Raw genomic sequence first — 17,244 nt, 5'->3', positions numbered from 1 at the left:
GACACTATAAAACTCTTAGAGGAAAACATAGGAAGAACACTCTTTGACATAAGTCACAGCAAGATCTTTTTTGATCCACCTCCTAGAGTAATGGAAATAAAATCAAAAATAAACAAATGGGACCTAATGAAACTTAAAGGCTTTTGCAAAGCAAAGGAAACTACAAACAAGACGAAAAGACAACCCTCAGAATGGGAGAAGATATTTGCAAATGAATCAACAGACAAAGGATTAATCTTCAAAATATATAAACAGCCCATGCAGCTCAATATTAAAAAAACAAACAACCCAATCAAAAAATGGGCAGAAGACCTAAATAGACATTTCTCCAAAGAAGACATACAGATGGCCAAGAAGCACATGAAAAGCTGCTCAACATCACTAATTATTAGAGAAATGCACATCAAAACTACAGTGAGGTATCACCTCACACCAGTTAGAATGGGCATCATCAGAAAATATACAAACAACAAATGCTGGAGAGGGTGTGGAGAAAAGAGAACCCTCTTGCACTGTTGGTGGGAATGTAAATTGATACAGCCAGTATGGAGAACAGTATGGAGGTTCCTTAAAAAACTAAAAATAGAATTACCATATGACCCAGCAATCCCACTACTGGGCATATACCCAGAGAAAACTATAATGCAAAAAGACACATGCACCCCAATGTTCATTGCAGCACTATTTACAATAGCCAGGTCATGGAAGCAACCTAAATGCCCATCGACAGACGAATGGATAAAGAAGTTGTGGTACATATATATACAATGGAATATTACTCAGCCATAAAAAGGAATGAAATTGAGTCATTTGTTGAGATGTGGATGGATCTAGAGACTGTCATACAGAGTGAAGTAAGTCAGAAAGAGAAAAACAAATATCGTATATTAACGCATGTATGTGGAATCAAGAAAAATGCTACAGATGAACCGGTTTGCAGGGCAGAAATAGAGACACAGATGTAGAGAACAAATGTATAGACACCAAGGGGGGAAAACCACGGTGGGGTGGGGATGGTGGTGTGCTGAATTGGGCGATTGGGATTGACATGTATACACTGATATGTATAAAATTGATGACTAAGAAGAACCTGCAGTATAAACAAACAAACAAAAAAAATCAAAAAAGACACATGCACTCCAATGTTCATTGCAGCACTGTTTGCAATAGTCAGGTCATGGAAGCAACCTAAATGCCCATCGACAGATGAATGGATAAAGAAGATGTGGTACATATATACAATGGAATATTACTCAGTCATAAAAAGGAACGAAACTGGGTCTTTTGTAGAGATGTGGATAGATCTAGAGACTGTCATATAGAGTGAAGTAAGTCAGAAAAAGAAAAACAAATACCGTATATTAATGCATATATGTGGAACCTAAAAAAATGGTACAGATGAACCAGTTTGCAAGGCAGAAACAGAGACACAGATGTAGAGAACAAATGTCTGGACACCAAGGGGGGAAAGTGGCGGGGGGTGGGGGGATGGTGGTGGTGTAATGAATTGGGAGATTGGGATTGACATATATACACTAATATATATAAACTAGATAACTAATAAGAACCTGCTGTATAAAAAAATAAATAAAATAAAATTCAAAAATTCAAAAAAATAAAAATAAAAAAGCATACAGTTCAGGGACTTCCCTGGTGGTCCAGTGGTTAACACTTCACCTTCCAATGCAGGGGGCGGCAGGTTCAGTCCCTGGTCGGGGAAGCTAAGATCCCACATGCCTTGGGGCCAAAAAACAAAAACATAAAACAGAAGCAATATTGTAACAAATTCAATAAAGACTTTAAAAATGGTCCACATCAAAAAAAATATTTAAAAAATAAAAAATAAAGCATACAGTTCAGTGATTTTTACTAAAGTTGTACAACATCCCATTATCTAATTCCAGAACATTTTCATCACCCCAAAAAGAAATCTTATACCATTAGCAGTCACTCTTCTTTCTACCCTTCGCCTTTCTGCAGCCCTAGGCTACCATTAAATTCTCTGTCTCTATGGATTTGCCTATTCTAGATATTTCATATAAACAGAATCATACAATATGTGGTCTTTTGTGACTGGCTTTGTTTTACCTAGTATAATATTTTCAGGGTTCATGTATGTTGTAGTGTGTATCAGTACTTCATTCCTTTTGATTGCTGAATAATATTCCATTTTAAGGTTATATCACATTTCAGTGATATCCATTCATCAGTTGATGGACACTTGGGTTGTTTTTACTTTTTGGCTATTATGAATAATGCTGCTATGAACATTGTGTACAGGTTTTTCTGTGAACATGTCTTCAGTTCTCTTGGGTATATACCTACAGGTGGAATTGCTGGATCATATGGTAACTACTTTTAACATTTTGAGAAAATGCCAAACTTTTCCAAAGTAACTACATTATTTTACAATCCTGTCAACAATGCATGAGAGTTGAAGTTTCTCCACATCCTTATCAACACTTGTTATTGTCTGATTTTTGGATTATAGCTATCCTAGTATGTGTGAAGTAGTGTGTCACTGTGGTTTTGATTTGCCTTTCCCGAATGATGTTGAGCATCTTTTCATGAGTGTGTTGGCACATCTTTTGTACATCTTCTTTTAAGAATGTCTATTCAGATCCTTTACTCATTTTTAAAATGAGTTGTCTTTTTATTATTGATTTGTAAGAGTTCTTTATAAATTTTATTATTGAGTTGTAAGAGTTTTTATCAGATTTATGATTTGCAAATATTTTGTCCCATTGTGTAGGTTGTCTGTTCACTTTCTTAGTGGTATCATTTGCAGCACAAAAGTTTTTAATTTCAGTGTAGTCCAGTTTACTTTATTTTTTCTTTGGTTGCTTGTGCTTTAGGTGTTATCTAAGAAACCATTGCCTAACCCAGGTCACAAAGATTTATTCCTATACTTTGCTAAGAGTTTTATAGTTTTAGCTCTTATATTTAGGTCTCTGATCCATTTTAAGTTAAGTTTACATATGGTGTGAGGAAGAGGTCCAACTTCATTCCTTTTCATGTGGCTATCTCTTCTGTTTTTAAGGTAACAAGAATGTGGTAACCAGAGAGCACTTAGACCGTATGAAGAATAGCTGCATCGTTTGTAACATGGGACATTCCAACACGGAGATTGACGTGGTAAGTTCAAGTGACTCATCATTGGGCTTTGTTTTTTTTTCTCTCTCTCTCTTTCCCAAGAAACATAAACTAGAAGAAGAACGAGCAGGGTCACCAGCCATCCTAAGCATGACTGTACTGGTAGAGCTGTTCACAGTCTGTTCACTCACTAGCCTTATGGCTTGTGCGTATGGATTCTACAAAGCTTCTTTATCTCAACTTAATCATTTCAAATGATTGTTTTGTTTTCCACCTAAGCTTGATACCTACTTGTACTGTAAGCCATTTTATCTTTATGATTAGGATTAAGAGCTGGGTAAACTCAAAACTACAAAAAGGATACAATAAATGTGAGTCAGTATGCTAGTCAGTATTTTGGAGAGATTTGATTTTGCCATAAAGGTGAGATTAGTAGGTTGGTCCAAGGAATCAAGTCAAGGGAGGGAAATCTATGGGCTGGGTTGAGAACACTGCGTAAGACTGACTGTGTCTGTCAAATATGGTGGTTTCCCTTTTCTCTCCCTCTTTTATGGGGCTAGGTCTCCCCTTAACATATTTTCCAAACTGTAGTATTGGATCTATAGATGTCACAATCAATTCAGTAGCATGTGTTCCTCAAACCTGGAAAACCTATAGCTTTGGTTCTCTAGTTTTATTATATAGTCACCTAAAATTTTCTGATCCAACAGAACACTTGATCCTATTAAGGTGCCCAAGTAATAGTTAATAGAAGTGTTATTTATTTCTTTTCAGACTTACCAAAGTGTCTCTCAGTGTGACTTTCACTCTGGTTTTAAGTTTTTATGGCATTTTTCTGACACAACTATATTTCTCTCTGGGTAAATGGCTCAAGCAAAGCATGCTTTCATCTCCACTGAGGGCTGCTCTGATTGAGCTTCAGCATTGCCAGGTAAGGATCAGTTGGTGTACTGAGAGCCTGTTGGATATCTATTTTAAATGGTTTCTCTTTTTAACTCTGTGCTCTATTCTTCTGTTATTAAAAATAGCTGGAAAAACAACCTACCCAAAGCCTGTTTCTACCTTTGAGGTTTTGGAGTGGCATGGCTCCGTTACTCTGTCTTACCATGATATTTTGCTGAAAATGAGTAATTTATTTAGTTTGTGTTTTTGAGGGATGTTTTGTTGTTGTTTTGGGGGGTGTTTTGTTGTTTTTTTTTTGTTTGGTTTGTTTTTTTGGTTAAGTTTCACTTTTGTGCCATACTGCCCGTTTACTAAATGGTCAAAGGTATTAATATTTCTAAAACTATCTAGCCTATGATTGTCCTTTTCTGGATTGATCTGCTTGTAGAGCCCCCAGATGGAAAAAGCTTAAAGGGAAGTGGTCATGCTCTGAGCCCTGAAGTGAAATCTTCTGAGTAAGCGAACGGGGAAGGAATTTCCCTTCTAAACCCTCAAGAAGCTCTAAAATAAAGATAATTTCAAATGCAGTCATGTAATTTTTATATTTTTACTTTATCTCATTTCATCCTCTTGACCACCCCACGAGGCAGTATTCTTATTCCTGATTTTCAGTTGGGAAAATAAAAGCTTAAGTACATTGTTCAGTCATAGCCGTTGATTCAAAAATGAAACTGAAGCACAAAATTCAGGTTGTTTGACTTCTAGTCCAGTTTTTTTGTGGTTTTTTTTTTTGGCTGTGCTTCACAGTTTGCAGGATCTTAGTTCCCTGACCTGACCAGGGATTGAACCTGGGCTCAGGCTCAGGCAGTGAAAGCACCGAGTCCTAACACTGGACTACCAGGGAATTCCCTATTTTTCTGTATGTTATACTATGATCTCCTTATGCTTTTTAGATTACCTTCAAATTGTGGTGGTAATCTCTTCTCCAAAGGCAGCCCAGATATAAGTAATCTCTCAGGATAAAGGCCAGGAGACTCTTTACCTTCAATCATAAATATTTATTGTGTGATTGCTATATGCCAGGTGCTGCTCTATGTGCTTGGGATCAGTGCACAAAACAGGCAAAGATTCCTGCCCTCGTGGAACTTATATTTTAGTGAGAAGAAGGACAATAAACATAATAAGTAAAATTTATAGTATGTTAGAAGGTGAAAGCACCGTAGAAAAAAGAAAAAGCAGAGCATGGTAAGGGGACATCAAGAGTTCTGGGTTGTAATTTTAGATAGAGGGATCAAAGTATAAGCCTCATTAAGAAGGTGATGGTTGAGCATATCTGAAGGAATTAGCCATGTTGACTTTTAGGTGAAGGACATTTCAAGATGAGGGAACAGCCAGAGCAAATGCCCTAATGCGCGAGTTGCCTAGCTGTTTGAGGATCAACAGTGAGGCCAGTATGACTAGAGCAGAAGAGCATGGGGCAGGGAAGAGTGGAAAATGAGGTCAGAGGGGTAATGAGCCACATCTTATAAGACCTCAGAGGCCATTGTAAGAACTCCTGATTGTGTTCTGAGAGGAATATGGAGCCACTGTAGGATTTATGCCTTCTGTTTTAAAAGGATGATTTTTTATTTTAAAAGTATCACCCTGGCTGCTGCATTGAGACTAGACCTACTTTTGCAGGTATTGCTAGGTAGCCCCAGTATCTGCCACTGACACTAGCCAAGAGCCATCTTTCAACTCTCTTTGTGCTCTTCTTAGCAGAAAGTATATGACTAAGCGGTCCAGAAAGGGAGATGTTCAGAATGACTTTGGAAAAGTTTAATTATGCAACTTTCAATGGTAGTGTCACAGGGCATGCAAAGTGAAATTTAAGGAAATAGCAAACTCAACTAAACTGATTCCAGAATGTTCATTCACTACTTAGCAAATCTGTGTTGAGTGCTCGCTCTGCTCTGTGCTAAGTACTAATTGGCTGAAGAAATAACAGTGAACAGTATGCCTGCTTTCCTGGAGCTTATATTCTAGTGTGGGAAACAATTACTAAATAGACAGTTATGGACTTCCCTGGTGACACAATCATTAAGAATCCGCCTGCCAATGCAGGGGACATGGGTTCGAGCCCTGGTCCGGGAGGATCCCACATGCTGCAGAGCAACTAAGCCCGTGTGCCACAACTACTGAGCCTGCACTCTAGAGCCCGCAAGCCACAACTACTGAGCCCATGCGCCACAACTGCTGAAGCCCGCCCGCCTAGAGCCCGTGCCCTGCAACAAGAGAAGCCACCACAGTAAGAAGCCCACACATCGCAATGAAGAGTAGCCCCCGCTCGCTGCAACTAGAGAAAGCCCGCACGCAGCAACGAAGACCCAACACAGCCAAAAAAAAATAGACAGTTATTTTCAGTTAGTGCCTAATACTGAAGTAAAACAGAAAGATAAGGACGTTGAGGTTGCTATTTAATTAGGGTGATCAAAGAAGGTGTCTTTGAGGAGATAACATTTGAACAAAAACTTGAATGACCATTCTATTCAGAGAATGGTGAGTAAAGACCATGAGGTAGGAACATGCTTGATGTGTTTGAGGAACAGAAAAGGTGCCATTGTGGCAGGAACAGAATGGGCAAGGGGATGAGGATAAGAGACAGCAAGGAGGTAGCGGGTTATGTTGAGCTTTGTAGGCCATGGTACGGACTTTAGATTTTATACTGCGTACAAGTGAAGCCGTTGGAAGGCTTTGTGTGGGTGACTGATGAAATCTGACATATGTTTTAAAAAATTACCTTGGCTGTTGTATGAAGAAAACACTTCTGGAGCTTGAGTGGTGATAGGGACGATAGCAAACTCTTTCAGTATTTCCAGCAATAGAAGGAGGTAGCTTGGATTAGATGGATAAACAATGGAGGTGATAAGAAGTGATATATTGTGAAGGTAGGACCAATGGGCTTTGCTACATGGATTGGATACAGAGTGTGATAAAAAGAGAGGAATCACTATAAGTTAACTCAGCAAAACTGGGAAGGAAAATGATTTGGTAAATTTTTATCCAGAGTTTTTAGTGATCAAAAATGTAAGGATCTTTTTTTGTGGAGGAATTTACAGTTTACCTAACCTTGAGATGTTGACTGCTGCATTTTTAGGAAGCAATTGCTCATGGAAAGAGTTTGTCATTTAGAAAGCTGTATTTTTTTCTGAAAAATAATACCATGAATACTTAGGGGGCCTGTGATAGGGATGTGCTCTTAGCTGCCTTTTGTCCAAGTCTTTCTGTCACATACTTCCTTTCTCTTGAAAAGAAACCTGCTTACCCGTATATATCACATAGACAACCTGTGTGATTATAAGCTTCACAGTTCAGGTGGTTAAACCAGTATGTGCACATGCTTTAAAAGTTTTTGCCAGCCTGGGCTACCCTGGTGGCGCAGTGGTTAAGAATCCGCCTGCCAGTGCAGGGGACATGGGTTCGAGCCCTGGTCCGGGAAGATCCCACACGCCGCGGAGCAGCTAAGCCCCTGCGCCACAACTACTGAGCCTGCGTGCCTAGAGCCCGTGCTCCGCAACAAGAGAAGCCACTGCAATGAGAAGCCCGCGCACCGCAACGAAGAGTAGCCCCCACTCGCCACAACTAGAGGAAGCCCGCGTGCAGCAACGAAGACCCAACGCAACCAAAAATAATAAATAAATAAAGTAAATAAATTAAAAAAAAAAAAAGTTTTTGCCAGCCAAAGAATTACAGCCTGAGACTTGCTACTGACTCCATGCTTCGCAGGACTAGAACGACAACTGTTCTTGGCTTTACAGTGGGACGTACACCTAGTTTGGGAAGGGAGTGGGCATAGGGGACCTTTTTCCTGGTAGATTGCTTAGTGATTGTAAATCCACAGAAAAGACATTGGATGTCTTTAAGAGAAATTCTTGTAAAACTGTGCTAGCCATAAGAAACCCTTCTCTCAAGGAGTGTAAATGCCAAATAGACTTTAATAGTTTATTGGAACTGCATGGGCAGTGCTGGGGATAACTTAACCAAGTTGCCCTTCAAACCCCATTTTAAACCCTCAGGTCTTTTGCTTGCATCATAGCCATCCCAGTGCTCTAGTTAATTGCCTCTACGAAGCACTGATCATTTTTATGATGTTCCTAAGAAGTTCCCTTTCCTTGATTCCACCACATCTTTTTTCCCAAGGAATACTTCCTAAGACAAGAGACTCTTGTTGTCATTGTGTCAGCTCTTTACTTCCAGTCATCAAGATTGCTTGTCCAATGGAAGATTAGGAGTATGAAACACTAAGAACTTGAAATACTTTAAAGTCCCATTATCTCAATAAAATTGCTAGTGTTACCAAGGAGTATCTCTTGGTTCTACATGGTTATTGTCCTCCATGGTGATATTTCTAAAGGCTGAGGGATTTACTCCGTATATCCTTAATGTCCCAAAATGGCCTATTTGCTTAAATTCTTTTTAACTCTATTTATAGTGTTTATTTATAAAATTTCTTTTTAAAATCCTAATTTTAAAGTAGTACTTCCTCAATTTAACATTCAAGCAATACTGGGCTTCCCTGATGGCGCAGTTGTTGAGAATCTGCCTGCCAGTGCAGGGGACACGGGTTCGAGCCCTGGTCTGGGAAGATCCCACATGCCGCGGAGCAACTAGGCCCGTGAGCCACAACTACTGAGCCTGCGCATCTGGAGCTTGTGCTCCGCAACAAGAGAGGCCACGACAGTGAGAGGCCCACGCATCGCGATGAAGAGTGGCCCCTGCTTGCTGCAACTAGAGAAAGCCCACGCACAGAAACGAAGACCCAACACAGCCAAAAATAAATAAATAAATAAATAAATAAATAAATAATTTAAAATAAATAAATAAAATTCAAGCAATATAAATATGTATAAAGTAAGAAGCAAAAAATTTACGAAATTGAGGTTACAGCATATTATTTCTGCAACTTGATTTTTTCACTTAATAATGTATGGTTTTCATGTTAACAAATACAGATCTACTAATTTCTTTTTTTTTTTTTTTTAGAATTACATTATATTCCATTGTATGGAATTATCCTGATTTACTTAGCCATTCCCATGTTGATTTACATTTTTTGCTATTACAAATAATGTTGGGTTAAACATTCATAGGCACTTATACTTCTGAACTTGAACAAGTATTTCTATAGGATAGAGCCCTAAAAGTGAATTTGATTGGTCAAAGATTAGGTACATATAAAATTTTGTTAGCTACTGCCAAATTGCCCTCTAGAAAGGTTGAACTAATTTATGAAACTTGACATCTGGAGAAATTTTGTATTTCCTATCTACCTAATAAAGAAATGGTCCAGACCATTAATAAAGTCCTGAATATACTGAATATAATTATAATTATATGTCTTTCTTTCCCACTAGATTAGTAAAGAAAAGAAGATACAGTCCCTGTCAATAAACAGCTCACAGTCTAGTAGAGGAGTCCACAGTCTTATCTATAATAGTGTTCTTTGCTATAATGCCTAGAATACAGTATGTACTCCAGTAAATGATTGTCGTATAACTGAAGTGTTTCTCTTTATTTGTCTGATAACTACTATTTGGCAGAACTTCTCAATTTTACCAACTTGAGCCAATGGGTAGTCTTAGAGTACAGACTCCCTTTCTATTTTAGGCATTGCCTCTTGGAAGAAGGAAGTTGTCTTAAGTCTAAACCCTGTGACTGTTATTTGATTACTGCTGTTAATAAACTTAACATTTCTTCTCTTGTTCTCGGAATATACAATATACAGAAATGGAAGGAGGGTGAGCCATTGGGAGCTTTACTCTACCATTAAGCATTGCTCTAAAGGCTACCTCACATTTGCACTTAGGTCACAAAGCTTCTGTAACTTTAGTGTGAACCACCATCATTGAGAAGGTGGAACCTGGGAAGTTGGGACATGAGGGCAGAACCTTGGGCCCCGGCATGCTATGTGTAGGACATTGATTCTTCTCTAACTAATCTCACTCAGCTCTGACCCTCCTTTTTTCTGTGTCTCTTCAGCACTTAAGTATTCAGTTTGCACTGTATTAATTTGCACTTGTTTGCATGTTGCTTCATAAGTATTAAAGGCTTTTATCCCCTCACATACGTATTGTTTTGTGTCCCGAACTAAAGTATGAGCTTTTTGAAGGCAGAAACCATGTCTTTGGTTTCTTTTGTATTTCCCATAGCACCTTTTACTGTGCTCAGCAGAGAGTGGGCTCACAGTATATGTTGTGGAATGACATCCTGAGTGATCTCTCCCTGGCTGGGCCTAAGATTAAATTCCCTGAAATGGAACAGTCCTAACCAACCCAGGACAGGTATTCTCCATCTGGCATGTTGGTTGCTTCTTTCAACTTGCTATTTGAAATGGCTCCCTTCAACATCTTTCCATCCAGAAAGTGGGACTTGGCATGGCTGATGACGTGCTTGCTGTATGTGTTCCAGGCGAGTCTTCGGACACCAGAACTGACCTGGGAGCGAGTGAGATCCCAAGTTGACCATGTAATATGGCCTGATGGCAAGAGGATAGTGTTGCTGGCAGAGGTAAGACCTGAGGCTGGAGAAGTTCACCCCTGACAGGAGAGACTGCAGTACCCAGGTCTCCTCCCCCTCATGTTCTCTCATACTTTCAACTCCTCTTAAGAATAAGCTTAACTACTTTACCAATGGATTTTACATCTAATTGTGAAAGGTCTTTTCATTCAGCAATTAAGAAACTATTTTGGTTCCCCACTTTTCACCAATTATCCTGTCTCTCTATGTCACTCTACAGGTTGAGTCAGACAATGACTTATTACTGTGGAAGGAATTAATGGATAGAACCATTGCCACTTTGAGTGATGCTTATAAAGAGATAATGTCATTTGTGGGATGGTTTAATCAGGAAGCACAAAGTAGGTATTCCTGACTGTAACTAAGATAATCTTAGGCAAACTCTGAGAAGGTCATGTCTTTGCTTATAGATTCCCTGTTTCTGAGTGTCCATTCCCCTAAACTGAGCCGGACGTGTAGTAGATACCCAGCTATGTATTGGTTGTGTGATTGATATTTCCCTTTCCTGGCTTCTTCTAGCTCAGCCTTAGTCTTGACTTTCAGGCCACTTAGACTCCCATGTCAATGTTTGGCCACTTTTCCTTTCTTGACAGCTTCTCTTTCCTATCCTAGATTTCTGACAGCTGTAACAATGCCCCCTGTTTTTACCTTAACACTTTCTCTTCTTCAGGGAAAGATACCAAGATTACAAAGAGGACAATAATACTTTCCTTGAGTTTTGATTTTCAGTCTTTTTTTTTAATTAAAGAAACTGAATATGAAAGTATAAAACATATACTGTCTTCATTTAGGGGCCTTTAAATTTATTTTTGAGTCTTCTTCCTATTCTCTTCACCTTTTCTCACCTTATCTCACCTTCTCAAATACTTTAGGGCATCTATAAAGTATGTACAGGAGTGTGGACAGGAAGGGGATCGGCAGGTTGTTAAATATTCACCAATTGCTTTAAAGTCAGCCCACTGTCTGGTGACTTATTTCTAGGTCCCATCTAGTAATTTTGGTGACAAAAGCTAGCACCATAGTTGTTTTTGGCTACAATGGTTGAGCAAAAAAGGTGGTCAAGCTTCCTAGGAAATAAAGTAGGAAAGAATGGCATTGGGGGAAGGTTCTAGTCATTCTAACTCTCTGAATCACCCACTGGAAATACATGACTGCCCTTGAATTCAGGAGAACCAGGTTGAGGAAAAAGCACAGAAACCATCACAGCTTCCTAAGTCAAAAAATATCTCCCATCACAACCTGGAGAGATTGCCCTTGGATTTGACCAGATCGTTGTTTAGGACAGTTATTCGAAGGAATATCGATGCTTCAGAGGGAAGATATTCTGTTGTAGAAAGTAGAAAATTCAAGGGAAATATACCCTTCCTTGACATAAGCCCCAGTATCATGTGACTATCTCTATTCCTTTTTACATAAACGCAGAGATCTTTTATCTTATTATCTTTATCAGATTTTCCAGAATTTTTTAACATTTCACTCAAATGTCAATCAGTTCATTTCCACTGATTGAACACCTGCTTTTTGTCCAGCATGTTAGTTGGGAAGTGTTTGGAAAATGGCTGTCGTGTTCTTCCCTCACTCCTCAAAGCCAGAGACTTCATCTAACCAACCCATTTGTGTGTTAACCTTTGCTTTCTAGGGCCGTCTGCTGAACCTAAGCTGCTCCACAGTGCCTACATTTGTGCTCTCGATCACTGCAACTACTCAGGTAAGGCCTCCAGAGTGGGGAAGCAGTGGGCTGGAGAGAGTCATTAGCCCATCAGGGTTTCACTTGATATGGGGTAGATTGCTGTGAATGGCACGTCAGCATCCGTTTCTCTGCTTTTCTAGGCTCTTGCCTTGATAGAACTCTACAATGCTCCTGAGGGTCGCTATAAGCAGGATGTCTACCTGTTGCCCAAGAAAATGGGTAAGCATGAGCTCTTCTATCCCAGTCCTTACCAAGTAGTTCAGAGTCAGAGGCTAAGGGAAGTTTGGGGGCATTATATTTCTTAGGGATAGAAAAAAGATACCTTCATCTTGTAAAGTAGGAGCTAGGATTCTTAGATTTCATCCACAGTTGATTTATCACATTTTCCAAATAGGTTGTCCTAATGAAGTAAGGACATTTTGCTGTGATTTAGTTTACCTGCCTGTGAATTTTAAGGATTTTCCCAAAGTATCTATTACACAAGAAAAAATCTCAAAGGAAAAAAAAACCTCTTCCCCCCCAAGAAAGAGGAATCATCTCCTACCTTGTGACATCTGACTTACTCCAGTTCTAGGCTGCTAAGTAGCTCCTACCAAACTTTTCTCAGACCAAGAAGACTTTCATACTACACCTTCTAACTCTGACCCTGTTGCTTCAGGCCAAAGGAAAGACTCTGAATAGCTTCTGTTAAGAGTTTAGTTATGTGGCCGTTTCATATAGGAGAAACATTAAACTGTCTTAAATTTTTAAAGAACCTGCTTCAAGCACCTGAACTGATACCGTATGTTTATAAACTCCCAAGCCAAAGATCAGGGAATAAATCAGCTTCTGGTTTTGTTTTGCTTCAGCATTAGATGCACAGCAACTGTGAGAAGTTGACATATTATCCCTTTAATAGACACTTTGGAAGAATATAAAAAAGTAGAACAGTCCATAACGGAATGTATAATGAAGTTAGGGAGACCAAACCAATACATAGGAAATGACTCAAAATTCTGAATAAACAATATGTATTCAGGTAAGAGAATGTAAATAGAAACCCATAAGAACTAAGGGTGTAGTGTCCTTCTCAGTCACTCCTTTCGGAGCTCCCTAGGTGTTAGTTTTTCTGAGTGACCTAAAATATAAAGTTCAAGGCAGAACTAAAGTTGGAGCTTCCTGTTTTTTAGTCCACCCACTGTCCCATCCTTTCTTTTAGACTCTAAGGCCTATTGCTTCTTTCATTTCTCACTTTTCTGGGGAGAAGGAAAGGTTCAAGGCAGAAACAGCTTGTAAGGAAGAAATGTTATGACTTTGAAAAGCACTGGGCTTAAGCTCAAGCAACCATTCCTTAGAATTGAGGTCCAGTGAGCAAAAGTTAAGCATTTTTCATTCAGCTCCAAGAATTAGAAGGTGTCTTCCAACTTTTTAAGGCTGGAGAGAACAGCCAGACAAGAGGCAAGAATGCTTATACCAGGTCTTTTGTGATCTGTTCCAGATGAGTATGTGGCCAGCCTACACCTGCCCACCTTTGATGCCCACCTGACCGAGCTGACAGATGAACAAGCCAAGTATCTGGGGCTCAACAAGAATGGGCCCTTCAAGCCCAATTACTACAGGTGCCTTGGACTCCCCATAAAATAGGGAAGCCTGAGTAGTGATGAGCTTCCTGCACTGGAATTGATCTTTTCATCCATCACCATATTTACATGAACTCAGGAAAATAACCCCACTCCCCCTCACTACCACCCCCAAAGGATTCTTTGAGGCCTTCTCCAGACATTAAATAGTGTTCCCTTTCCTGAATTTGCCATTTCATCTTCTTGATATGATGTTTACCCCTGTATGGAGAAAAACTGGCCATCTTCATTGAGGTGAAAAAGCACCACATTTATCTACCCTCACCATACACTGCAGAAAAGTCCCTGCCTCCCCGTTATACCTTTAGGCAGGCTCTTCATGTCCCAGCACCCCCACAAGCTGATAACATCACAGTCTCATCTTTCTTTTTTCCTGCAGGTATTAAGTTCCTGTAACTCAAGCCAGAAGAAGTTTTAAGGAATAGAACTCCAAGTCTTTTCTCCACTCCTATACAGGAAAGAACCCAGCAAGCTGCTTCTCCAATCAGCTGCCTGCCGTGCTCACCCTATATGTTAGGTTATTTATTTATTAACCTAAATAATAAATGTCGCCTTGGCCCAGAGTGTGGTTGCTGTCCTGAGGGCTGTGAGAGCCGCAGGGGACAGGCTGAGGAAGGAAAGAAATGGGGTTCCCAGTGGATCTTTTGAGTCATTCCCCATTGACTCAGAATCCTCAGCACTGGTCATTGTTCTCTGGTCCAGGCTCAGGAGTTAGTCCATGGATTCCAGACTCCTCCTTCTCTGAGGTTTTCTGGAATAAATTTTTAGCAGCTGCCTTTCTCAGCTTTGGCCCTTCCCCAGGTGAGGGCTTTTGGAAGCCACTGAATTAACATGGCCTGGGTTCCCAGCCTTGACCATCACTATCACTGCCTTCTTTATAAAATGGAAGGAAGGAAGGAGTGTTGTGGCTTTGGCAAGCTACACCAAGAACTCAGCTGTGCCTGTGCTTCCTGGGAGTCTCCTTCCTTACCCAGGACTCCTTTCTTCTCCTTGAATATTTATGTCCATTGTAACAATTTCAGGTTCCAAGAGGAATGTGCCTCTATTATTTCCTCAGCAGCTCTGATGTTTATCAGACATTTGTTTTGCCCTCTTTCTAACCCAACTAGCATCTGCTCAGGAAGTGAGGGCCAGCCCCACTGGGGCCCATAATTTTACTTCCTTGTCATTTAACTGGATAGTTTCCCAGGAAGCTCCCTACAGATTGGCACTGTCTCAGAAAAGGAGGCTTGTTGTGAAACACTGCTTCCTGAAACTTCCTCCTATTGCCTAAAACTCCTTCTGAAACTGAGCAGGGAAAGGCTTACTTTCCAAGGGATTTGGGAGAGCAGGGCTTCAGAAATGCGACAGATCTTTCAGACCCACAGCTCAACACCCTAAAGAAGCAGAATATATTTATTTGTCTCCTGGGAAGGGCTTTGCAGCTTAACTGGCTAAGCTACACAGAGATGACACCGTAAACTGAATCCAGATGATCAAAGCCAGTTTGACTAGTTTGAACCTCGCCAGACATTCATCCCTTCGGCCATTGCCATTGAATATGAAACTGAGATCTAATGTCTCTGCAATTTGGTCTGTGGTCTTTCTTCTCTGCTGGGATATCTTTTTATGTTCTGGCCATCTTGGGATTCTGTATTCCAGAGGTAGTTTCTTGAGTAACTCCAACATTACAAAAAATTTGTAATGTGAGCAGCCTGAAATTTTGTGTCCCACCTAAGAGTTGGATTCCTTTTAGAGACTGACCTGTGGGTCTTAAGGGTTCCATTGGGACCAGATTGGTTCTAAGAGTTAAAGTCTGGAGTGGTCCTAGGAATCTTGAATGAAATGAGTCCTTTTTCCCCCTGCCAACCCTATTTAACACTCTCAGTTTTGTTTTTCCATTTTTCCCCTATCCTGGTCTGCCTCAAAGTCTCAAGACCAAGGTGACCCAAGGAAACACCAGACCACTCACGATCACCATAACCTTCCCACCCTAATTCTGCTCTCCGATTTCAACCTTCTCCAACTTCTCCTGGTCTTCACATATACCCACAGAGCTAGTCTGGAAGTGACCTTCCCTTTGGAGGTAGGGAGGTGGATCTTAGGTAAATGGTTGTTTGCCTCATTAAATAGTACACAGTCTCAGCCCATAGAATCTAGTTCCTCAGAGGCCGTATGTCTTAGCAAGTACTGGAAAAATGCCACATGCATGGCTATATTCTTTCATGGAGAAGATCATAAATGCTGAAAATCCCACTAGGCCATTCAATTCTTCCTTTTGCCCACCCAGTTCTGGCTTTTGTATTAATTAATTGGATCCCTTTAACAGAAGATTCAGAAGATGAAATTTGTATCTCATCTTATATCCAGAGAAGATTCCATTAGGCAGATATCTGGACTCTAGCTTATTATGTTCTTAAGCCAAAGTCATAACCTGCTATTTCTCAGCAAAGCCTGGCTGCCTGTGGAGCTTACGATGTGCTGATCCTGACAGAACATACTCTGCCTTGAAAATGTGAAGAGACCCATTCCAAATGAAAAAGAGCCACACTGGGCTTCTAGGTTAGGTTGCCCATGTTGCTACCCATGGTGAGGTATTTGCCTCTGAGTTTCAGGTGACCACTCTTCGTTTCTTTCTGGGGACCTCTGTGTCATAACCATTAAGGAAAAGGAGGTCCAGGCCTCCTGAGTATTTGGGTTCTACCTTGGTGTTGGAATTTGGTCATTATTCTTTCTGCCCGTGTAATCAGAACAAATGCATCTTCTTCCCTCGAGCTCTCACCTTAGATGCAACCTAGGTATCTGGAAGCATGGGAAAGAAGACTAATTAGCTCTTTATATGTGGCCCTGGCCTGTGGGGATCTTACCATTTTCTCTGCAATGAATTTGTGCTAGTTTTCAAGGTTTTTTGCCTTCTTAATGGAAATACTGTTTTCTTTTTCTTATCTAAAAAAAAGAGTATCTGGTCTACCTTCCCTCTGCCCTCCTACCTTCTCATCCTCCCCTCCCATATGAGCACGGCTCCCCATGGCCACATACTCCTGCAAAGCTTTTTTGCTGCTTGGCTTTTCTCTGAACAGATCTGAAATTGCTGTTCCTGTGGTTTTCTCAAAATTAACTTTGTCATGGTTTTAAAAAAAGAAATCAAAATGCATTGTTGCATTAAGCTTTTTTAATAAAGGAAAATTACAGGAAATAATAGGCAACACCAGCAAATTATATGTGGACGAGTTCTAAACTATATATACATACATATATATGTAAAATCATCTAGTTCTCATTGTCATCTTACTGAAAGGAAATAAAACCTCTAAAGATCGCCATATCTGAGAGGCTCCTGGAAACCTTTATGTCTAAGTGATTGTATTAGATCAGCAATAATGAATATGTAATCTCAAAAGATAAATAAAATATTCTTAAAATGGA

General features: G+C 40.0%; 1 protein-coding gene across 4 annotated transcripts in view; it reads left to right on the top strand.

Annotated features, from left to right (window-relative positions):
- The window catches only part of AHCYL2 (adenosylhomocysteinase like 2), a 175,281-nt gene extending 158,037 nt beyond the window's left edge, over positions 1-17,244 (top strand). For all 4 annotated transcript variants that reach the window (XM_036863871.1, XM_036863870.1, XM_036863873.1 and 1 more), the window contains exons 12-17: positions 3,041-3,135; positions 10,423-10,521; positions 12,170-12,238; positions 12,361-12,439; positions 13,698-13,818; positions 14,219-17,244. In XM_036863871.1, the coding sequence (XP_036719766.1) occupies positions 3,041-3,135; positions 10,423-10,521; positions 12,170-12,238; positions 12,361-12,439; positions 13,698-13,818; positions 14,219-14,225 (470 nt within the window). In that variant the 3' untranslated portion in view covers positions 14,226-17,244. The remainder of the gene's footprint in view (positions 1-3,040; positions 3,136-10,422; positions 10,522-12,169; positions 12,239-12,360; positions 12,440-13,697; positions 13,819-14,218) is intronic.

Source organism: Balaenoptera musculus, chromosome 9, assembly GCF_009873245.2.
Source record: "Balaenoptera musculus isolate JJ_BM4_2016_0621 chromosome 9, mBalMus1.pri.v3, whole genome shotgun sequence".
NCBI classification, from domain to species: domain Eukaryota; kingdom Metazoa; phylum Chordata; class Mammalia; order Artiodactyla; family Balaenopteridae; genus Balaenoptera; species Balaenoptera musculus.
This window is presented reverse-complemented; position numbering and strand designations above follow the sequence as displayed.